The following is a 23,899-nucleotide window of genomic DNA, read 5'->3' on the forward strand; positions in this document are numbered from 1 at the left end:
CTGTAAAAGTAACCGGTACTGTTAAAATAAGTGTTACTGTAAAAGTTAACGCACTTGCGTCACTGGTAAAACAACCGTAACATCTACAGTAACCGTATATATGACAGTAATGGTAGCGATTGCAGTACCCATTGACGCAATAGTAAACAATCGTGGAAGTAACCATGACAGAACCCCTCAATAGTTACACTTACCTATAACTTCAGCGTTTAATAGAATTATCTTCAAATTGCTCGTTTTGGTGTGGCCTATGAGTGTCCCACTGTACAACGCCCCTCAGGGAACCCACTTTACAGGGTGCCGATACAACTTGGAAGACCTTATTATGTTCCTGTCTTAAGATCTATTTTCTAAGTTATTACATCTGATTTACAGTTAGTTTGGTTGTGCACATCTTAAGCATGCATCATTGGCAGTAGTTGGGACAAATCACATAATTTCACAACGTTTTGAAAGTATTCTTGGTGCTATTTCCACACTGTTTCTAGTTATTTATAGTTATCTAGTTATATATGGTTATCTAGTTATTTATCGTGTGAACTGTGACAAAACATGTTGTTGCCCAACGTGGAGCGCTTCCGGCTTTTAGTGGCAAAATAAAGGTAGACTTGGAGCAATGTTATACTTGGTTGAAAAGACCACCCCTAAATTTTCTTTCTGTTTCTTTGATCCTTGCATATATAGCCGAAACGGTTTTTTGTGGAAACTTTTTTTGGCTAGAAAAATTCTATAATTCATTTTAATGCTCAAAATGCTCAAAAAAAAAATATATATATATATATTATTGAAGTTTTCTGAGATCCGCTTATAACTTTTTTTTCTTCCCAGCATAGTGCATATCTCTGAAGAATATCTCAATTTACCTTTAATGTAAATAGTTCTTTACACTTGAATTATTCCAGGTACTAATTAGTTTTCCGATTACAATATAAAATCCCTTTTTTTAAATGATGTGTATTGGAACGATTTTCCCTCATCCCTTGTCAAATTTAGTTTCGAGACAAACCGATTTCGGCGTTGTGCCCTTATCAGTGTCGATTTTCGTTCTCTTTTATAAATGTCTAACAGTTCTCAAAAAGGCGAAAATAAGTATCTTAAAATGTCTATACATTCAACCAAAACTCAAATGCAATAACCAGGTTTGTACATAGTGCAAACTTCATGTTCCATGTTGTAGTAAGTACCTGTGGCACATGTGTACTCAACACCAGACATGACGCCACCCATCATATGGCAGTGAATATATCTGAAAGTAATAAAAAATCCGATCAATAATATGTTAACCCTAATTTAAATTAAGAAACGCCTACCTCTTACAAAATGGATCGTTTGGCATTGTTGGATAGAGCCCAACGACTGTTTGCTCAGCGCACACCTCAGCCGGTGTTAATGGAAAGGTACTGTTTGTATTACCCGCAGTAGGCACTGAGGAAGCTGGACTAGCAGTTGTAGGATTTGTAGCTGGCTGATTATAATTATCGATCACATCACAGGCTACGGTGTTTGGTCCGGCTGCACTTACACAAATTGCATCACTAGTTGCATCACAAACAAATCCAGTGGGACAATAACCCAATTGACCGGTAGGACGTACGCCACCATAGCACATTTGAAAAGTGGTGCGACTCATACAAGCGAATAGTGCATTACGATGTGCAGTACATTGGCCACAGAGGGAGGTGGAGCCACAACTTGGCGGACGTGTTGCACTCGCTTGCAGGCAAATGGCGTTGAACTCAGTGCATTCGAATCCATCTTTGCAATGATAAAGAACATCTGTGTAGGGGGTGCTTTCTGGTGACAAAAAAGAGTACAAAGGAGTAGAGGAAAGTACAGAATAATACCTATTAGTTTAGTATATCGTACGATCAAACTCACCTCCGAAGCAGAGATAAAAGGATGTGGAATTGACGCAGGCTACTTGATTATCCTGACAAACATTGCATGCTGCCTTTGTTGAATCGATGAAGAAGTAGGACCACAGTGTAAGCTGTTATTTAAAAATGATTAAAAAAATAGGTATATTAAACAAAACATTACACTAAAGCGGGATAACATTGAGAGAGAATTATCATAGTTTGAGTAGAATTGTGTGGCAATGACAATTTCTAAAGAACAAGGGCCTCTATTCGTATTGACACGAGACATGAACACTAGGGTGGAGTGATACCCTATGGACTGTGTTTTTTTTTTTTTTTGTAATGTCCTATCAATGAAAAGTTGTCTTTATAAGAGTTAACCAAAACTACCAAATATTATTTTCGTAGGATGGCGTTATGAGGTGCCCCCCGCCCCAAGAAGTTGAGTAAAATAATCGCGATTTTACAAAGCTCATTATTTACATATTTATTTTATTTCTTTTTTAATATTTATAACTTTAGTAAAATTTAATATTATAACTAAAAACGATAAACCTTAAATGGTATTTTACAGTTTTTTGTTGATAATAGTATGTTTTTAATCAAGTGTATCAGTAAGAGTTTTACACATTCATAGTAGGTCATGAAAATCAGTAGGCTTTGAAATCAATGAGCACAATAACAACAAGCGAAAATAAATCGATGACAAAAAAAAAATTTGTACCTACCGTCTTTTTCAAAGTTTAGTTGCGTTGGGGCACCACTAAACATACGATGAGCGAAATAAAAATTTCCAACCTTATTTCTGGTCTAGAAAAGTAAGTTTCTGGAGGTCAGCTAATAGCGATTTCGAAAAAAAATAAATCCACTCCACCCCAATGAACACCCTGGTGTGCTCCGTATTTCGTTATTTATTGCAGAAATTCCTTTGGAAAGATGATTTGAGAGAGATTTTACTTTTACTTGGAGAGTATGACATTGATTACATATCAAGTACATATAAAGAGAGGGATGTCATATTTCGAGGTTCGCTGAAGCACCCACAGCTCACGACAAAATCTCCTGCAGTGCTTAACTTAGTAACAGGTTAATACCGTGATATTACACTATTACACTCTAGGCCGAAGTCTAATATCCCTTAATATGCTTAGGATCTGGGTTTTAATGCACGGAATTATTTTGTTGTGTACGTAAATCTTTTAAAGCTCATCACTAAATTTTCTGACGTCCTCACAATCACGTATGTAGTGGAGAAACTGATAACAATGTGTGTATCAGGGATCTCTTTCTGATTCGCTTGAAGGTGCACTGATAAATACGAAGGGTTGTAGTTAGGATTAAAGCTCAATGCAAAGCTTTATTATAGCTTCACAGATTCCACAACGCAATTATCAACCTCACCTACTATAGGGAAATGTTGTTGCAGGTATGAATTTTATATTATTGAGGATAGGCTCTGGCTTCCTAATGGAACTAGGAGGTGGGATATTGCCTAAAAGGTTTAATGTGTTCATGTTGAATCATTCCCCAGTTGAAAGCATAGTGCCTTAATCCTGCTTGTTACCGGAAAGTACCGGATCTATATGCGACAAAGGTCACCAACATAGATAACAATACGCAAAACCTTCGGGGAGTAACTTTGTCGCTTCAACAAAAACAACAACAAATGATTGAAGTTTGCTGTGACACCGCAGAGACTTTATGTTGTTATAACAATCGGCAGAAATAAAACCCTGCGGCATTTTGCGTAAGACTTCATGAGTAATGAAAACAAGTAAAGAAGGTTAAGTTCGGGTATAACCGAATATTACATACTCAGCTGAGAGCTATGGTGACAACATAAGGGAAAATAACCATGTAGGAAAATGAACCGAGGGAAACCCTGGAATGTGTTTGTGTGACATGTGTATCAAATGAAAGGTGTTAATGAGAATTTTTAAAAGGGAGTGGGTCTTCGTTCTATAGGTGGTCGCTTTTTCGAGATATCCCATAAAGGTGGACCAGGGGTGACTCTAGAATATGTTTGCACGATATGGGTATCAAATGAAAGGTGTTAATGATTATTTTAAAAGGGCGTGGGCTTAGTTCTATAGGTGGACGCCTTTTCGAGATATCGCCATAAAGGTGGACCAGGGGTGACTCTAGAATGTGTTTGTACGATATTGGTATCAAATTGAAGGTATTAATGAGAGTTTTAAAAGCGAGTGGTGGTAGTTGTATATGTGAAGGCGTTTTCCAGATATCGACCAAAATGTGGACCAGAGTGACCCAGAACATCATCTGTTGGATATCGCTAATTTATTTATATATGTAATACCTGCCAAGATTTCAAGGGTTTTTTATTTCGCACTGCAGAACTTTTTCATTTTCTTCTACTTAATATGGTAGGTGTCACAACCATTTTACAAAGTTTTTTCTATGGTTATATTTCGCGTCAATAAACCAATCCAATTACCATGTTTACCCCTTTTTAGTATTTGGTATAGAATTATGGCATTTTTTGTCATTTTTCTTAATTTTCGATATCGAAAAAGTGGGCGTGGTCATAGTCGGATTTCGTTAATTTTTTATACCAAGATAAAGTGAGTTCAGATAAGTACGTGAACTAAGTTCAGTAAAGATATGTCGATTTTTGCTCAAGTTATCGTGTTAAGGGCCAAGCGGAAGGACAGACGGACGACTGTGTATAAAAACTGGGCGTGGCTTCAACCGATATCGCCGATTTTCACAGAAAACAGTTACTGTCATAAAGTCCATGCCCCTACCAAATTTCAAAAGGATTGGTAAATTTTTGTTCGACGTATGGCATTAAAAGTATCCTAGACAAATTAAATGAAAAAAGGCGGAGCCACGCCCATTTTGAAATTTTCTTTTATTTTTGTATTTTGTTGCACCATATCATTAATGGAGTTGAATGGTGACATAATGTACTTATATACTGTAAAGATATTAAATTTTTTGTTAAAATTTTACTTAAAAAAAAAAATTTTTTTTTAAAAGTGGGCGTGGTCCTCTTCGATTTTGCTAATTTTTATTAAGCGTACATATAGTAATAGGAGTAACGTTCCTGCCAAATTTCATCATGATATCTTCAACGACAGCCAAATTACAGCTTGCAAAAGTTTTAAATTACCTTCTTTTAAAAGTGGGCGGTGCCACGCCCATTGTCCAAAATTTTACTAATTTTCTATTATGCGTCATAAGTTCAACCCACCTACCAAGTTTCATCGCTTTATCTGTCTTTGGTAATGAATTATCGCACTTTTTCTGTTTTTCGAAATTTTCGATATCGAAAAAGTGGGCGTGGTTTTAGTCCGATATCGTTCATTTTAAATAGCGATCTAAGATGAGTGCTCAGGAACCTACATACCAAATTTTATCAAGATACCTCAAAATTTACTCAAGTTATCGTGTTAACGGACGGACGAACGGACGGACATGGCTCAATCAAATTTTTTTTCGATCCTGATTATTTTGATATATGGAAGTCTATATCTATCTCGATTCCTTTATATATGTACAACCTACCGTTATCCAATCAAACTTAATATACTCTGTGAGCTCTGCTCAACTGAGTATAAATATTGGTAATGTGTTACTTCTTCTTCTTGGTTGCTTATAACTAGCCTCGTTTATTATTATCTTTGTTGTTGTAATAAAAAATGCTGCTAGTTTGGGAAACTAAGAATTATGGTATATATGTATATGGAATTATACAGACCTGAGCAGTTCAGATTGAACCAAGTCGTGAGGTTATTGTGATTGAAAGGACCTACCTCGATCCTATATAATGTCCCGCTAGTACACCGACGACGTCTATATAACCGAATTGATGTAGGTGCCTCTTTATGAACCAAGGAGATGGATCTTTGGGCAGTTGTCTGTCCCTAGGATGAAATCTCAGCAAGAACTGTCAATTAAAAATTTCGTTGTGCTCTATATCTTCGTCGTGGTCGGTTGGTAGAACGTATACTCCATCGTTTTCGATTAGGGAACTGGGCTCATCATGGCCTTCGGCGTATATAAACGATAAGAAGTATTCCCTTGATCATCATCACTGTTCCTGCATATGTTTGCCTCGAGCTAAAATCTTCGGAAATCTGCTGTATATGGAAATATAATTTGTGCCTCTATCGAATTTTTTCTGTTCAACTACTTTTGCGTGGCATGAAAGTTAACCCCTTTGAAATGATGGTAGTCACTGAGATGTTGGCTTGTGTATTTTAAGTTAAGGCTAGATAGGGTTGGGTGAGAGCTGCCCAGATAAAGGACAGCTCATGGGGCTACAATTTTGGTGCGTTAACATCCAGATAATTTTTATAGAAAAGAAGTTTGATGACACAGCATCCTGAACAGGAACGTTCTTCGCCTGAGAGATGCAGAGTAACCGGGTAGCTCAAATTTGCAGCTGTCACAGAGCTTCGGGCAAAACAGCAGACCGACCTATTGACTTATTTTTCCTCTTCAGTATTTCATTACAATCTCACTTTTTCTCATATATAAAATAAATCTCATTTACTCAGTTACTTAAATACGTCTTATGATATTCACTCTGGTACGTACTTCTAAGATAATAAAAATTATTTTCCTCACATCACATTCCAACATTCTTTTCCAAATGAACATACAGATGTACATACAAATACAACTTTTAGCACGGTTTTAAATTTTTCGATTTTGTTTCAATTTATTAACTTAAATCAGTCCTTGATTCACTTTCGTTGACATTCCGTGGACGAGCCAGCTATCCGCTAGTAAGTTGTTGTATAAACTGCCATCTCATTGAAGGGCTATCTAAATTTTGAGCAGAGTACCAAATTTGTTTTAACTTTCTTTTACATATTTAGGTATGTATTTAGTAAAGTTATTTACTTAGTTTTTTGCCTGCTCTTAGCCTTTGTGTTACTTGAAGTGTTAATTGTCATGTTGACGTTTTTGATTTTAATTCTTGAAATTGTACTAGCAAAGTGGTTACGCCGTCAGAGTAAATTAAATTGTGTTTATTCCAGTAGGTGTGATACTGCTACTTAGGTCATATATATGTATGTAGGTTTACATTAGAGTGGGGCTTATTCTTGCTAAAAAATCGTGCTAACGTTACGAAGCCTGTCTGATGACGCATATTCATATATTTTCCCCGAAATCTTGCACCGTTTCGTGTGCTGACATCTAAATGGGACTTGCGTCTTGTCATTATGATGCTTCTCATGAACGCACCTACACACATTTTTCAAATTATATTTACTTTAATGAATAAACTTTATCAAAGTATTAATTATATAAAATTAAAAAAAAAATTCCGTATGCAATTGACTGTAAAAAAAAGCAACAACTCGCAAAAAATTACGAAAATAAATGCATTTGAATAGAACAAATTAGAGTTAATTTGAACTCGCCACTATGTTAACAAAATTTGACCATAATATGTAAGAGCCTCAGTTCGCCCTTTTTTTTCATTATTATTTTGTACAGCTGTAAGTTGCTCAATATATGGTGAAATCAACAACATCCACGGTAAACCAATTCGTTAGCAGAATAAACTAAGGGCAGTCGATTTACGAGTCACACAATCACGCTACTTAACTTGCATTCGTTTGCAGCAATGCTTTGTTTGATATAAAAAATTTTAAAATTCAAATATTAAATACTTCACAAATGGATGTGCGACTTTTTATTTTATTTCTTCGGAGGTAAATCGAACCAACGGTTTTTTTTTTTTGCAAAGTTGCAATACGTTCAGTAGTGTCCGAGATTACCTCTTTCCAAAATATAAGACATTGAATTATAATATGTACAGAAGATGAAACGTGCTCTGAGCAGTTAGATAAGTCAGGAAAACGTGTTTTTTTTATAGCGAAGGACACCCGACAATAGTGAGAGCAAAAATTCCTTTCGGCCCAAAATTTACCTCAGTGGTAGGTTTTCCTGAACTACATATCAATTCTTCAATGCCGTTACTAACTCGAAATAAGTTTCTATCCCATCATGAATGCAAAGCACTTTGAGCTGAGATAAGGTGTTCATAAACAAATAAACGAATTTTTAACCCAGATATGCCCAATGTCCTATATATAGTCCACTTACTTAGTTGTTTACATAAAGAGTAACGGACTGCCGGGAACCGCTAATTTTACTCATTTGGTTAGCTTTTGTCTCTACCTTGCTGGCGACAGTTCGTTTTGGTTAGTTTTCTCTACCGTTTCTGCGAAATTAATTTAAAAATTTGTGCTTGTTTCAAAATGTCGGAATTCAAATATAAAAAATGAATGTTTTTTGTCGAAGTTCGTATATTTGAAATATTCGTCCACTGTTATGTACATAGAAAACTTTTGTTGGTGTTATAGTGAAGTTGTGGTATTAGCGTAAAATTTGGTGTCCTACATGTAAGACATTGGGCACGTATTATACTACATATACATTTTTTAGGGGATTTTCTCTACATGAAGCTTTGGCCATTTTGTAGGATGATAGTGCAGATTTTGATACCATAGCACTATTGCCACCAACAAATGCAAATGCAGATGCTACCGGCGAGAATTCCGGGGAGGAAGATAATGTTGATATAAATAATTTACCAGCTTCGCAAATGAACAGCGGCGTTGAAGTATTTTCGAAATACAATGTGCATGATGAATGGGATTCTGATGATGACATACCATTGTCTGAAGTAAAAAGTTTCTCCCGAAGAAAAATAATCTTAAAAAAAGAAAACAATATCACTACGTGACGGAAGACGTTTTTAGCGCAGATGCTGAGTTTGAATGAAGTTCTCGATTTAGCTTAACATTCACCAACTGCTATTTTTTACTCAATATTTGACGATGAGTTATTTGAAATATTGACAAAAGAGACAAATGGGTATGCACCTCAAAGAAATAAAACACTCCAGGTGGATATATTTGAAATGAAATATTTCATTGGAATACTGCTTATTCGTGGATACATTCCAATCCCCAGAAGAAGAATGTTCTGGGAACGCTCGAAAGATTGCAGCAACGAACTGGTTTGTGAAGCTATATCAAGAAACAAATTCGAGTTCATAATCTCCAACATCCATTGTAATGATAACAATTCTTTAGACCAGTCTGACAAATTTTCCAAAGTAAGACCATTGTTTACACACTTGAATAAAAAGTTTATGGAAGCTGCCTATACTGAAGAAAATCATAGCGTAGATGAAGACATGCTTCCTTATACAGGAAAACACGGCTGTAAGCAGTATATCCATGGCAAACCAATACGCTACGGTTACAAACTGTGGGTTGGTACGACTAGACAAGGCTATATAAACTGGTTCGAACCTTATCAAGGTGCTTCCACAAATATCAATGAAATTTATAAGAACCTTGGTGTTGAAACGCCTGTAGTGCTAGAATATGCTGACGTTTTGAAGTCAAAAGGGAAGGACCAACATTTTCATTTGTATTTCGATAATTTTTTCTTCAATCTCTCTACTTGAACAACTTCCCAATAAACAGATTTTTGGCACGGGCGCAATGAGGGAGAATCGTATTCCTGGAAGCACTTTAACTAATTCTAAGATTATGAAGAAAAGTGCTCGTGGTAGTTATGATTTCATCAAAATTCCTGATAGCGACATAATATTCATAAAGTGGAACGACAATAATATCGTGACCTTTTGTTCCAATGCAATCGGAGTGAATCCCACAAATTTGACCACACGTTACTCCCAAAAGGAAAAGAAATACATACAAGTTGAACAACCATGTGTCGTAAAATATTATAATAAGAGCATGGGAGGGGTTGACCGTTCAGACCAAAATATTAGCCTTCACCGCACTGCCATTGGAGGTAAGAAATGGTATTTTCCCCTCACAACTCATGGTGTAGATATGGCTGTTCAAAATGCCTGGTAGATACATAAACATAATGGTGGAACAATGGATCAATTATCTTTCAGAAGAAGTATTGCGACAACTTTGCTCACCCAAAATAAAAGGGGTAATGTCTATCAAAAAGGACATCCTTCACAAAGTTCCATCGACGATTTTTGGTATGATCGAATAGATCATTTGGTAATTCCACAGGATAAACAAACCAGGTGTGGCGATTGCCATCAAAAGGAACCAACAAGGTGCGAAAAATGTAATATAGGATTATATGTAAAATGTTTTGTTACATATCACAGGAAATAATTTAAATGATGTCATAGTATACCATGTGCCCAATGTCCTATATATAGAACGGCTCTAATCCAACTTTCTAAATACATTTTTTTAAAATCATTATCAATTCATCTTTTTATTGTCATTTCAATGGAAAATAATACAAAGTCACGATGGAAAAGTTCTTGTACAACGTATGGGCATATCTGGGTTAAATAAGACGTTTTCGAAATGGCAGGAGATATTAACTTACTAACGGATAGCTGGCTTGTAACTATTATTTTATTACCCTAAAAACATTTCTCAACCCTCACTTAAATAAAGTGTGCACTTGCGAGGAGTAAAATAAAATATTTAGTTTAAAATTATAAATAATGATGCTATTCAAACTGAAAAAAAATATTTTCTCAAATTTTTGAGATACTTTTTTAATTGTTTTTTATTTCTTAACCTTAAATATATTTCATAATTCTTAAACTATTCCCTCATCATCGGTGAGTCGTATCATACGCAACCGGCTGGTAAAGCTGCTTGACAACTGTTTATGCTCTGATTGAAATACTTTCCATTAGGGCAAGACATGGCTCGACCCGCCAAACGGTTTGTGCTTCTATCTAAGTAACAATAGACGTAGCTGTAATAACGAAGAAAATGTGATTTGTCAGAAATCGGATAAGTTTCAAGAACCAAAATAAAAGATGAGGATACTCACGTGGTACAGGCTGTATCATTTGGATATGGATAACGTCCAACTTGTGTACGACTCGCACAAATTGAATCCTCAGCACTCGCAGTAAAACCAGTTGAAGAAGTAGGTGTAGATGGGCTTGTCGCCGTGACAGTGGACGTTGTTCCAGAAGACGATGTTAACAAAGATGTTGGAGTGGTTGTAGTGGTAGCATTTGTGGGCGTGGTTGCTGTTGTTGGCGTGGCTGTGGTGGAGCTGGCAATGTCGCACATATTATTGGGATCCCTTAAGCATGTATTAACACATGGACTTATACCACCATTGGCTTGTGACGTCAGACATATTTCATTAGTGGGACAAGTGGCTATCACAGTCGTCAATTGACCTCCCATGCACATGCCAAATGTATTCTGACTTGTGCAAGTATAAGCGCCATCATTAACACCTTGACATAATCCACACTGTGCTGTATTGCCACAATCTGCTTTAACGTGGGAATTACTTTGGGGATCTGCACAAATCAAACCCAAGGCAGTGCAGACGTCACCCGCATTGGGGCAAGTATATACTGGATTTTGTGGTACACCTTCAAGCATAAGAAGAAATTGAAAATATTTTCTAAATTATTGTTAGTCTTATTACCGTTAAAGCATAGTCGAAATGTTGTGTTTGACGCGCAAGCAGCTCCGTTATTTGGATTACATATATTACAAGCGGCGTTGACGTCAGATCCGGCCATAAAGACTACAAAGATTGTTATCTGTTCAACAAAAGTGAGATAGACATAATTAGACAAAAAAATTTGTGGCTTGAAAAAGTTTCACAATATTACACTAATTCTCCACATAGTGATATTTGCTGTGTTTCCCTATACAACATTCCTTCTAACTAAACCTCGCGTATCAGAAACTCTGGGTTTTATATTTTTTCTGGGTGAATTGAGTTAGATCTCGGGTGATTTATGTTGTGTCATTTTGATATGAGATTACGTTCACACTCTTGTTTGTCTAAAGTTTATCTATGGAACAGTGCAACGAGCTCATGGAAGTGTGGTGTGGAAATTCAGTTGGTTATCGGACGGTTTCAAGGCAAAAGATTATGGTCCAAAAAGTGAAGGTAAAATTTGTAACTATAAATTTAGTTCTAGGAATTGTGAGCACAGCGACGAATATGTGGGTAAAAAAAGAGCAATTAAGCTTAATTCTTAAAATCCAGCACAACAACTTCGCTCAGCACTTTTTTTTTGCGATACGTGAAAAATTGCCAGAGTTACAGCTTCGGTGTTGTGGTGAAAAATTGAGTCTTAACAACGAGAAGCCACGCCCATTATTTTAAATTTGAATCGATGTTGCTGATGACCCAAAAGTTAGTCCAAATCTCTTGGAGTACGCCTCTTGTTATCTTTCTACCGAAAGCTTACTTACTTACTTACTTAATTGGCGCTTAACCATTTAAACGGTTATGGCCGTCCAACAAGACGCGCCAGTCGCTTCTTTTCCCTGTCAACTGGCGCCAATTGGTCACACCAAGGGAGTTTAAATCGTTTTCCACCTGGTCCTTCCAGTGGAGTGGGGGCCGCCCTCTTCCTCTGTTTCCATAGGCGAATTCCGATAAAAACACTTTCTAGGCCGGAGCGTCATCTTTCATTCGCTGGACTATGTTAATGTCTGCGTAGAGCTTATACAGCTCATCATTAAATCTTCTTAGGTCCTCAGCATCGCCAATGCGTGGAGGTCCATAAATCTTTCGAAGAACTTTTCTCTCGAACACTCCCAGAGCCGCTTCATCTGATGTTGTCATGGTCCATGCTTCTGCACCATATAGCAGGACGGGACTCTACCGAAAGCAGGAAACATAAATTGTGCTCAATGGCTGCGGGCTTATCGACCTAGCATCTTTCCTAGTAAAAACTCTAGATAGGCTGGTAAAATGTACATCGAAACGTTTTTCTTCAACCCAGTACACGTAAACCAAAGGCAAGTCGGTAGACAAATTCTTGCATAAAACTGGAAAAACATAGAAAAATACAAGGAATATACCTTGATTAATTTCTTGGAAATTGCGTGGTTTTCAATAGTGCCTAAAAACAGGAATCTAAAAATGGCCCCAAAGAGTTTGAACTAAATGAAGCCTTCAGAATCGAATTGGCTACATGCTATGCTGATGCTATGCTGCAATAAGACTATTCGCAATGACCTTAATATAACGTCACAATTTATTACGTATCTTAACTTGAATACGTCCTAGATACTAGTCATCAAACTCCTCATCGATCTGGGGCGTTGATCAGACAATTAAATAAAAGCGTTGGGCGCGTGAAATTTCTAAAAATGTGAAGCGTAGCATAACCTGATTAAAGTTCATTTGGTCTTATATATGACTATCAATAGAAATTTGACACGTCCAACGCTTTTATTTAATTGTCTGATCAATGCCCTAGATTGATGAGGAGTGTTTTGACTAGTACCTAGGACCTACCTAAATATTTGCTAGCTTTTAGTATTATTATTATATCATATAAGTATTGTTTTCAATAAAACCGTTTAACTTACAGATTTCTTTTAATTATTTTATTTTCATTCTTTATTTAATTGCCTATTATTATATCTCATTCTATTTAGTTAATTTAGTGATTCATTATTACAAGGACTCTTTCCTGACAATTTGTTACAATCTAAGTCCTCAATACATAATCCTTCCAAAGACTTTACTCGACTCTGCGCCACGTATGCTTGTCCCTCCTCCAACTCCAAAATATTTTTATGTCACTTCTACCGGACTGTATGTAATATTTGTTCCAAATATGAGCCAAATCGGACCACAAACACGATTTTTGTGAATATCTCGATCCTTGCGCCGCCTAGACGCAATTTTTTTCTTATTATGGCACTGTCATCGGGCTCTGAACTATATTCCAAGATTCAAGCTTGTAGCTTATCGGGAAGTTACTTAAATTTCAATTACAAAAAAAGTGCTGTCAAGTCAACTTAAAAAAACCGTTTAAATATAAAGCTCACGATGGATTAACAGCAGATATAGGAAGTATGTTATTAGACCACATTATGCACAAGAGACGGCATCTATTTTCGCGACTTAATGCGGCCGAATTTTTATTTTTTTTCGAATTGTAGGGAAATGCGGAAATCAACCATGCATACTTCGAAAAATTTTACGAAAAATGTGGCAACGCGGTTTTTTTTCATTACTCACATTCCATGTAATTATTTTCTTCGATGTTAAAAGCCTTAAATAGTAAATAAATAAATGAAGGCGCGATAACCTCCGAAGAGATTTTAGGGCGAGCTTCTCTTCCAATTTGCTTCGTGCCGGGACCTGTTTTTTATGCCGACTCCGAACGGCATCTGCAAGGCAGATGAGTATTCAATGAGAGCTTTTCATTGCAGAAATACACTCCCGAACACTGCCGGGGGGCGACCCCGCTTAGAAAAATATCCTCTAATTGAAAAAACTTGTTTCTAAAATTTTGATGTTGCTTTGCCCGGGGCGTGAACCCATGATCTTCGGTGTAGTAGGCGGAGCACGCTGCCATCATACCACGGCGGCCGCATAAAATAAATCTATTTTTCTTAAAAGTTGGGGGCTTTTCGATTGTTTTCCCTGGCTGGCTAGTAATGGATTTATATACCTCAAGGGTTTAAAAATTGAGAGCTCTTTGTAAACGCTTAAGCGACTATTTCGTGGATAGTTATCTCCACTGCAAAATTCTGCCATATCACCGAAGAATAAATAAATATTGGTTGTATTACTTAGTGAGACGAATTTGCTCCCGTGGTAACGTAGTGCAACTTTTAATACATTATATAAGTCAAGAATATAATCTTATTTATATTAACTTTATTTGTTGTTATCTTCACTCACTGCAGTTGTGTTGAAACCCTATTTTGTCACAAATTCTATAAAAAGCTATTCGTGCCGTTGAATCAAATTTAGTAATTGCTTATAAAGATATTTGAACGGCAGCAACATGAGGCAACACACAAAACTAACAATTTTGGTAGGCAACTAATTTACATAATAAAATTAATTAAAATATCCAAATGTTTAGTACCTACAAAGTAAATAATTAAATACTATTCTAATAGCTTTCCGTCATAACAATATCAACTTTGTTGGTGCAACAAACGACAGCAAGCTGCGGTGTTTGCAATAGTAACGGTATTGCTTGTATCAGCCAAACAGAATTTTATATTTGTTATAATAATCAGCCAGATAATACAACAAGACATGAATGCCCTAATCAAGGCACCTGTACAAACCTAAAAATCAAATGCTCTGAAGCAGGGAATGCGCCCGCTGATTGTACACCTCCAATATGCGGTTGCACTGCGAATAGCGAAATGTTTGCCTGCACCAGCCGCACCACATTTGCACAATGCAATGGTGCTCAAGTTGTTACAAGGGGTAGCTGCCCGACTGGCTTGTTATGCTCTTCTACGGGGGGCGGAGAGCTTTGTGTTGGTGAATGTCAAGTGCAAGGGCAAATTGAGTGCGATCTAGATGTACCTGCCAGTTAATTGAATTGATTAATGTAGAAATTAATTGTTTGAATTTCTCTATGATAAATAAATACTTTACAGATTCTTATGTTTATTATAAACAAAATATAGTATGTAAAGAAATAAATAATAAAATTTTGTCTTAATATTTTTATAAATTGTACTAGTTTTCTGAATTTATTTCCCAAGCTACTATGAAAAACCGTTTCAAATAGTTTAATCCATCGATGCCTTGAATGGAGTATCATCGATTTTTTTTAATAAAAATCTCAAAATTTGTAAGAAATCTTGTGTATAATTCACATACTAATGAATTCATGAAATCCAACTTACATTACATTAAACGAGATAGGAAAATTTTAAACTCATGAAACCGTTTTCGGCCGCACAAAAACAATTCTAAAGTTTAGTGAAGCATTTCAAGCATGTTTCTTTGCTTTTTGACTTTTTATACTCAGTTGAGCAGAGCTCACAGAGTATATTAAGTTTGATTGGATAACGGTTGGTTGTACATATATAAAGGAATCGAGATAGATATAGACTTCCATATATCAAAATAATCAGGATCGAAAAAAATTTGATTGAGCCATGTCCGTCCGTCCGTCCGTCCGTCCGTCCGTCCGTCCGTCCGTTAACACGATAACTTGAGTAAATTTTGAGGTATCTTGATGAAATTTGGTATGTAGGTTCCTGAGCACTCATCTCAGATCGCTATTTAAAATGAACGATATCGGACTATAACCACGCCCACTTTTTCGATATCGAAAATTTCGAAAAACCGAAAAAGTGCGATAACTCATTACAAAAGACAGATAAAGCGACGAAACTTGGTAGATGGGTTGACGTTATGACGCAGAATAGAAAATTAGTAAGATTTTGGACAATGGGCGTGGCACCGCCCACTTTTACAAGAAGGTAATTTAAAAGTTTTGCAAGCTGTAATTTGGCAGTCGTTGAAGATATCATGATGAAATTTGGCAAGAACGTTACTACTATTACTCTATATGCGCTAAATAAAAATTAGCAAAATTGGATGAAGAACACGCCCACTTTTTAAAAAAAAAATTTTTTAAATTCAAATTTTAACAAAAAATTTAATATCTTTACTGTATATAAGTAAATTAAGTCAAAATTCAACTCCAGTAATGATATGATGCAACAAAATACAAAAATAAAAGAAAATTTCAAAATGGGCGTGGCTCCGCCCATTTTCATTTAGTTTGTCTAGAATACTTTTATTGCCATAAGTCGAACAAAAATTTACCAATCCTTCTCAAATTTGGTAAGAGCATAGATTCTATGACGGTTACTGTTCTCTGTGAAAATGGGCGAAATCGGTGGAAGCCACGCCCAGTTTTTATACACAGTCCACCGTCTGTCCTTCCGCTCGGCCATTAACACAATAACTTGAGCAAAATCCGATATATCTTTACTAAACTTAGCCCACGTACTTACCTAAGCTCACTTTTTCTTGGTATAAAAAATGGGCGAAATCTGACCATAACCACGCCCACTTTATCGATATCGAAAATTACGACAAATGAAAAAAATGCCATAATTCTATACCAAATACGAAAAAAGTGATGAAACATGGTAATATAACTTTAGAAAAAACTTTGTAAAATGGGTGTGACACCTACCATATTAAGTAGAAGAAAATGAAAAAGTTCTACAAGGCGAAATCAACAGCCCTTGGAATCTTGGCAGGAATACTGTTAGTGGTATTGCATATATAAATAAATTAGCAGTACCCGACAGATGATTTTCTGGATCACCTGGTCCACATTTTGGTCGATATCGCGAGAACGCCTTCACATATACATCTAAGGGCCACTCGCTTTAAAAACACTCATTAATACCTTTAATTTGATATCCATATCGTACAAAAACATACCAGAGTCACCCCTGTCCCACCCTAATGGCGATATCTCGAAAAGGCGTCCACCTATAGACCTAATGCCCCCTCCCTCTTAAAATGCTCAGTAACACCTTTCGTTTGATACCCATATCGTACAAACATTCTAGAGTCACCCCTGGCCCACCCTAATGGCGATATCTCGAAAAGGCGTCCACCTATAGACCTAGTGTCCACTCCCTCTTAAAATGCTCAGTAACACCTTTCGTTTGATACCCATATCGTACAAACATTCTAGAGTCACCCCTGGCCCACCCTAATGGCGATATCTCGAAAACGCGTCCACCTATAGACCTAATGCCCACTCCTTCTTAAAATGCTCAGTAACAGCTTTCGTTTGATACCCATATCGTACAAACATTCTAGAGTCATACCTGGCCCACCCTAATGGCGATATTTCGAAAAGGCGTCCACCTATAGAACTAAGGATTACTCCCTTTTAAAATACTCATTACCACCTTTCATTTGATACCCATATCGTACAAACACATTCTAGAGTCACCCTGGCCCACCCTAATGGCGATATCTCGAAAAGGCGTCCACCTATAGGCCTAATGTCCACTCCCTCTTAAAATGCTCAGTAACACCTTTCGTTTGATACCCATATCGTACAAACATTCTAGAGTCACCCCTGGCCCACCCTAATGGCGATATCTCGAAAAGGCGTCCACCTATAGACCTAATGTCCACTCCTTCTTAAAATGCTCAGTAACACCTTTCGTTTGATACCCATATCGTACAAACATTCTAGAGTCACCCCTGGCCCACCCTAATGGCGATATCTCGAAAACGCGTCCACCTATAGACCTAATGCCCACTCCTTCTTAAAATGCTCAGTAACAGCTTTCGTTTGATACCCATATCGTACAAACATTCTAGAGTCATACCTGGCCCACCCTAATGGCGATATTTCGAAAAGGCGTCCACCTATAGAACTAAGGATTACTCCCTTTTAAAATACTCATTACCACCTTTCATTTGATACCCATATCGTACAAACACATTCTAGAGTCACCCTGGCCCACCCTAATGGCGATATCTCGAAAAGGCGTCCACCTATAGGCCTAATGTCCACTCCCTCTTAAAATGCTCAGTAACACCTTTCGTTTGATACCCATATCGTACAAACATTCTAGAGTCACCCCTGGCCCACCCTAATGGCGATATCTCGAAAAGGCGTCCACCTATAGACCTAATGTCCACTCCTTCTTAAAATGCTCAGTAACACCTTTCGTTTGATACCCATATCGTACAAACATTCTAGAGTCACCCCTGGCCCACCCTAATGGCGATATCTCGAAAAGGCGTCCACCTATAGACCTAATGTCCACTCCTTCTTAAAATGCTCAGTAACACCTTTCGTTTGATACCCATATCGTACAAACATTCTAGAGTCACCCCTGTCCCACCCTAATGGCGATATCTCGAAAAGGCGTCCACCTATAGACCTAATGCCCACTCCCTCTTAAAATGCTCAGTAACACCTTTCGTTTGATACCCATATCGTACAAACATTCTAGAGTCACACCTGGCCCACCCTAATGGCGATATCTCGAAAAGGCGTCCACCTATAGAACTAAGGATTACTCCCTTTTAAAATACTCATTACCACCTTTCATTTGATACCCATATCGTACAAACACATTCTAGAGTCACCCTGGCCCACCCTAATGGCGATATCTCGAAAAGGCGTCCACATATAGACCTAATGCCCACTCCCTCTTAAAATGCTCAGTAACACCTTTCGTTTGATACCCATACCGTACAAACATTCTAGAGTCACCCTTGGTCCAGCTTTATGGCGATATCTCGAAAAGGCGTCCACCTATAGAACTAAGGATTACTCCCTTTTAAAATACTCATTACCACCTTTCATTTGATACCCATATCGTACAAACACATTCTAGAGTCACCCTGGCCCACCCTAATGGCGATATCTCGAAAAGGCGTCCACCTATAGACCTAATGCCCACTCCCTCTTAAAATGCTCAGTAACACCTTTCGTTTGATACCCATATCGTACAAACATTCTAGAGTCACCCTTGGTCCACCTTTATGGCGATATCTCAAAAAGGCGTCAACCTATAGAACTAAGGATTACTCCCTTTTAAAATACTCCTTACCACCTTTCATTTGATACCCATATCGTACAAACACATTCTAGAGTCACCCCTGGCCCACCCTAATGGCGATATCTCGAAAAGGCGTCCACCTATAGACCTAATGCCCACTCCCTCTTAAAATGCTCAGTAACACCTTTCGTTTGATACCCATATCGTACAAACATTCTAGAGTCACCCCTGGCCCACCCTAATGGCGATATCTCGAAAGGGCGTCCACCTATAGACCTAATGCCCACTCCCTCTTAAAATGCTCAGTAACACCTTTCGTTTGATGCACATATCGTACAAACACATTCTAGAGTCACCCCTGGCCCACCCTAATGACGATATCTCGAAAAGGCGTCCACCTATAGACCTCATGCCCACTCCCTCTTAAAATGCTCAGTAACACCTTTCGTTTGATACCCATACCGTACAAACATTCTAGAGTCACCCCTGGCCCACCCTAATGGCGATATCTCGAAAAGGCGTCCACCTATAGACCTAATGCCCACTCCCTCTTAAAATGCTCAGTAACACCTTTCATTTGATTCCCATATCGTACAAACACATTCTAGAGACACCCCTGGTCCACCTTTATGGCGATATCTCGAAACGGCGTCCACCTATGGAACTAAGGATCACTCCTTTTCAAAATACTCATTAACAGCTTTCATTTGATACCCATATCGTACAAACACATTATAGAATCACCCCTGGTCCACCTTAATGGGGACATCTCGAAAAGGCGTCCACCGATAGACCTAAGGCCCACTCCCTCTTAAAATGCTCAGTAACACCTTTCATTTGATACCCATATCGTACAAACAAATTCTAGAGTCAGCCCTGGTCTACCTTTATGGCGATATCCCTAAATGGCGTTCATCCATAGAACTATGGCCTACTCTCTCTTAAAATACTCTTTAATACCTTTCATTTGATACACATGTTATACAACCACATTCCAGGGTTACCCCAGATTGATTTTCCTTATTTTGTCTCCATAGCTCTCAACTGAGTATGTTATGTTCGGTTACACCCGAACTTAGCCTTCCTTACTTGTTTTCATTTTATTTTGCTTTATTTTTTATATTTTTAGTTATTTCATTTTAACTTTATATTTATACTTTATTTTGTTAAATTTTTTGTTTTGCTAAATTCCTTAGCTTGGTTTACATTTTTATTTTATTTCATTTTATATTATTTAACTTTATTTTATTTTAATTTATCATAATTTTTTCCTTTTAATTTATTTTGTTCACCTTTTAGTGATAAAGTTTCAAAACTTTATAATTACTAGTAAAATACTTAAAGTTACCCCTGCTGAAATGCTTTTAAATACTTATTTGGAAAAATGCAAGAACGATTTCTAACCCAAAAAAATTTAAGTGGTGAGTACAGGTCCACTACAAGACCGACTCATAGGCCCACTTTCAGAATGGCAAGCTATCTTCATAATTCAAAAGTTGCTATTTATGAGCAGTTAAACTCGTATCATTTTGACAAATTTTAAAATTTACTCAAAACATTTCTGCAAAAGGGTCTTAGTGATGGATGGACAACGCCACAAATTTTTTGTAGTAGTATGTGTGTTCGTGGTGAATATCGAAAAAAAGTTTCAACATAAAATTCGCGCATGAGGTGAAGTACAAGTGAAAACTGAGTCATCGTTGTGTTACTTGCTGTTCGTTGATTAACGAGCAAAGATGCAACAAGTATGCACGCATGTTTGATCGCACTCAAAATATAATTTGTTAATATGATTTAAATATTATTTTTTTTTGCTTGAGTTTTACAAAAAAATTAAAACAAAATATATTGCTAATGTAAAACAATTAAAGCACTCTACGCACGAGGGAGCTTGGAAAATATGGCTTTTCAAATGCGCAAATGAGCAATAAACTCTTTCGACGTTGGTGCTTTGCTTGTTCGGCGACTACCAAACCTAAAGAATAATAATAAATATGAAGTAAGCGCTCCACAAATACCTCAAGAACACCTCTATAGTAAAGAGTACATTTCCATCAGCTCACCTTCAATTTTGGGGCAGTTTTCTCCCTTTGCTAGGAGAGTTATTTGTTTTCAAGGTAGTGCATTTTGAAGTTATTTTAGTCGTAGGCAAAAGTATCTTTGTAAGTTCCAAACTGAGATAAACTCGAGTTAACTTGGCAAATATATATCAAGCATTCAACCCCTTTAACTATCATATAACTTTAAAGATTTATAAATATTTGCAAACTACACTTCAAGGACGGGACCTTCTCAACTTCCGCCTTGCCGAAAAATATTATTTCAAAAGAGCTGTAAAAAATGCTTGGAATTATAGTATTTATGGATATTACGTGAATCATTTGCCTTCAGTTGGACTTATTCTATTATCCCTCTGAGTAAAGGGAAGCGATTTTGTATGCATTCATTTATGTATGTCAGCGTATGTACATATATAACTTTTTAAAACGTCTTCGCCTCATCACATTGCTCGGTAGCTGTTTGGCATAAATCTTTTCCTATCTCTAAGATCAGCAAAACCAACACAGCTACCGCACTTTTGTCTTAACTGTACCAAATATTTACATATGTAGCTGTAGTTTGATTTATATATAACTTGACGTTCCCATATGAAGATATGAATTAAATTTTCCTGTCTTATCGTATAAGTGTTACGTAAAATTATCTTCCCATACGAAGATCTTAAATAAAGCTAACTTATTTTTTACTAAAAACGTTTAGTGCAGTTTTTGTTGCCTTAGGAAGCACAGCTTTAAAAATGCGTCATTTGAAATTCTTTCTAATGGTGAGTTAACAAAATATATATATATATATTAATAATATTAATTAATTTTTTTTTCAACACAGAGTTGCTTTGTCGCAGCAGCGTTCTTATTTACTCGCGTTTCAGCAAAATGCAATACTTGCAGTCTCAATGGCATTGCTTGTCTCACAGAACAATCATTCCACATTTGCCATAGAACTCGCAGTGATGCTTCCCAAATATTCAATTGCCCCGAAGGTCATGTTTGTGTCGCCGATGCTCCTGAAAAATGTGTGCCAAATGCGGTAGCAGACTGTGCAGTTGAACATAATATTTGTGGCGCCTGTGACGGAAGTAAATTGTTCACCTGCCTAACACCAACAACATTTGCCCAATGTAATGGCACTTCGTTATTGCGACACATCAGCGGCAGTTGCCCTAATGTGCTGACATGTGATTCATCACGCCCGGAAATTTGTGTCGCTAATGGTGCAGAATGTTCTTAAAAGTTAAGGTTAAGCTGTATGATTTAAGTACGCAAAAGTTCAATTTGCAAATTTAATACCTACATAAATGAGAAATCAATATTGAATTCAATCCTTTGCGAAAAAAAAATTAAGAAATTACTTTACTAAAATACACGAACAAGAAAATGTGATTGGTTGGCAACCAGAAGTAGTTTTTTTTGAGCAGAAACAGCGCTCATCTACCTTTGTTTAATCAAAATTTTAGTTACAACTTTTCTATTCAATTTCCAAAATAGAAGCACCATCTTGGCATCGGTTACCAGTACGTTGTTTTCGGTTTTAAAGGAGTTTTTCTCGGAGCTTAAACCCTTCCGTCTGTCACCGAAGTTTTTCATTGAAAATTTGCTACCGAAGCTAGCAGCTCAAGCTCCTCACACGCATGTCTTTCTGCCACCATTTTTTTTTTTCTTCCTCAAAAGACGTCTTGACTCCACTTTCAACTTGCGGTAGCGTTCGCGCCCTTTTTTTTTGCGTTCGACCGAAACGTTGCCCCAGCGGCAGTGTCTGCTTCTGTATTCCGTCGGGTTGATTTGTGCTCTCCGAGAGCAGGTGTGAGAGTGAAGTTGCGAAATGTTTGGCAGTCTGTGGGGATTATTTTTATCTCCGCAAATGCGGTCGCGTATTTTGGCTGCGAAAAGATTGCTGTCCAAGTATGTCACAACATAATCTATCTGGTTACGTGTATTTCCATCGGCGACATCCCTGAAGCTTGATATATATTTTATACTGGTGCTGGCTCTGACCATATTTCGTCATTAGGAGAGGTTTCGTTGTAGCTGAACTTTTCGACTGTCGGACCAAAAACAATGGAACATTTATGATTAATTTCGACTCTCCCAAACAGCGAAGTGAAGTTGTAAGAAATTCCAAGGCAGATGTATTATCACTGAGAGCTTTTCAAAGCAGAAATACACTCGGAGTGCTTGCCAAACACTGCCGAGAGGCGACCCAGCTTAGAAACATTTTCTTCTAATTGAAAAACCTTATTTCTAAAATTTTGATGTGGCTTTGACTGGGGCGTGAACCCAGGATCTTCGGTGTGGTAGGCGGAGCACGCTACCATCCCACCACGGCGGCCGAGAAACTGCATTTAACATAACTTAAAAGCGGTGCGAAAATTTAGTAAACGTTTTCAACTGACGTTTTCTTAGAAGACGGTTCTGCCTTGCATTTGTTTGCAACGTTTGTATGAGTTCATTGTTATAGGTTTGCCCAAGAGATTGACTGCTAGAATGCTCTTGTAAAGACCAATGGGCTTTCCATGTCACGTCATCTAACTGCGGGACTCTGTGTTACGGTTTTTAATAAAACTTGTACATCCTTTCTTGCTCTTCGAAATTTTTTTTTTTAGTTTTACCTACCAATCCAACCAATTGGATGATAAGAATTCTTGAATTTTGTTTGCAATAAGTT

The 23,899-nt window shown here is 37.2% G+C and overlaps 4 protein-coding genes across 5 annotated transcripts; 2 read left to right on the forward strand and 2 right to left on the reverse strand.

The window, feature by feature from the left end:
* Nucleotides 1-656: 656 nt before the first annotated feature.
* LOC137253461 (uncharacterized) lies at nucleotides 657-7,357 on the reverse strand. 2 transcript variants are annotated; one of them, XM_067790413.1, is made up of 4 exons: nucleotides 6,453-7,357; nucleotides 1,879-1,990; nucleotides 1,311-1,794; nucleotides 657-1,246 (listed from the first exon to the last, which is right to left on the reverse strand). In XM_067790413.1, the coding sequence occupies exons 1-4, from the start codon at nucleotides 6,495-6,497 to the stop codon at nucleotides 1,123-1,125; spliced, it is 765 nt and encodes a 254-aa protein (XP_067646514.1). In that variant the 5' UTR covers nucleotides 6,498-7,357; the 3' UTR covers nucleotides 657-1,122. The 2 variants fall into 2 exon arrangements, with proteins under 2 accessions (XP_067646514.1, XP_067646513.1); XM_067790412.1 differs by having other exon boundaries at nucleotides 6,423-7,357.
* Nucleotides 7,358-10,397: 3,040 nt separating this feature from the next.
* LOC137251803 (threonine-rich protein) lies at nucleotides 10,398-11,638 on the reverse strand. The gene is made up of 4 exons (XM_067786669.1): nucleotides 11,506-11,638; nucleotides 11,316-11,433; nucleotides 10,698-11,259; nucleotides 10,398-10,619 (listed from the first exon to the last, which is right to left on the reverse strand). The coding sequence occupies exons 1-4, from the start codon at nucleotides 11,518-11,520 to the stop codon at nucleotides 10,490-10,492; spliced, it is 825 nt and encodes a 274-aa protein (XP_067642770.1). The 5' UTR covers nucleotides 11,521-11,638; the 3' UTR covers nucleotides 10,398-10,489.
* A 2,924-nt stretch (nucleotides 11,639-14,562) lies between these two features.
* On the forward strand, nucleotides 14,563-15,353 carry LOC137251805 (uncharacterized). Its single transcript, XM_067786672.1, has 2 exons — nucleotides 14,563-14,688; nucleotides 14,777-15,353. The coding sequence occupies exons 1-2, from the start codon at nucleotides 14,659-14,661 to the stop codon at nucleotides 15,206-15,208; spliced, it is 462 nt and encodes a 153-aa protein (XP_067642773.1). The 5' UTR covers nucleotides 14,563-14,658; the 3' UTR covers nucleotides 15,209-15,353.
* Nucleotides 15,354-21,847: 6,494 nt separating this feature from the next.
* LOC137251806 (uncharacterized) lies at nucleotides 21,848-22,634 on the forward strand. Its single transcript, XM_067786673.1, has 2 exons — nucleotides 21,848-22,001; nucleotides 22,064-22,634. Exons 1-2 carry the CDS (start codon nucleotides 21,975-21,977, stop codon nucleotides 22,463-22,465), a joined length of 429 nt encoding a protein of 142 aa, XP_067642774.1. The 5' UTR covers nucleotides 21,848-21,974; the 3' UTR covers nucleotides 22,466-22,634.
* The last annotated feature ends 1,265 nt before the right edge of the window (nucleotides 22,635-23,899 follow it).

Source organism: Eurosta solidaginis, chromosome 5 (genome assembly GCF_040869045.1).
Source record: "Eurosta solidaginis isolate ZX-2024a chromosome 5, ASM4086904v1, whole genome shotgun sequence".
NCBI lineage: Eukaryota > Metazoa > Arthropoda > Insecta > Diptera > Tephritidae > Eurosta > Eurosta solidaginis.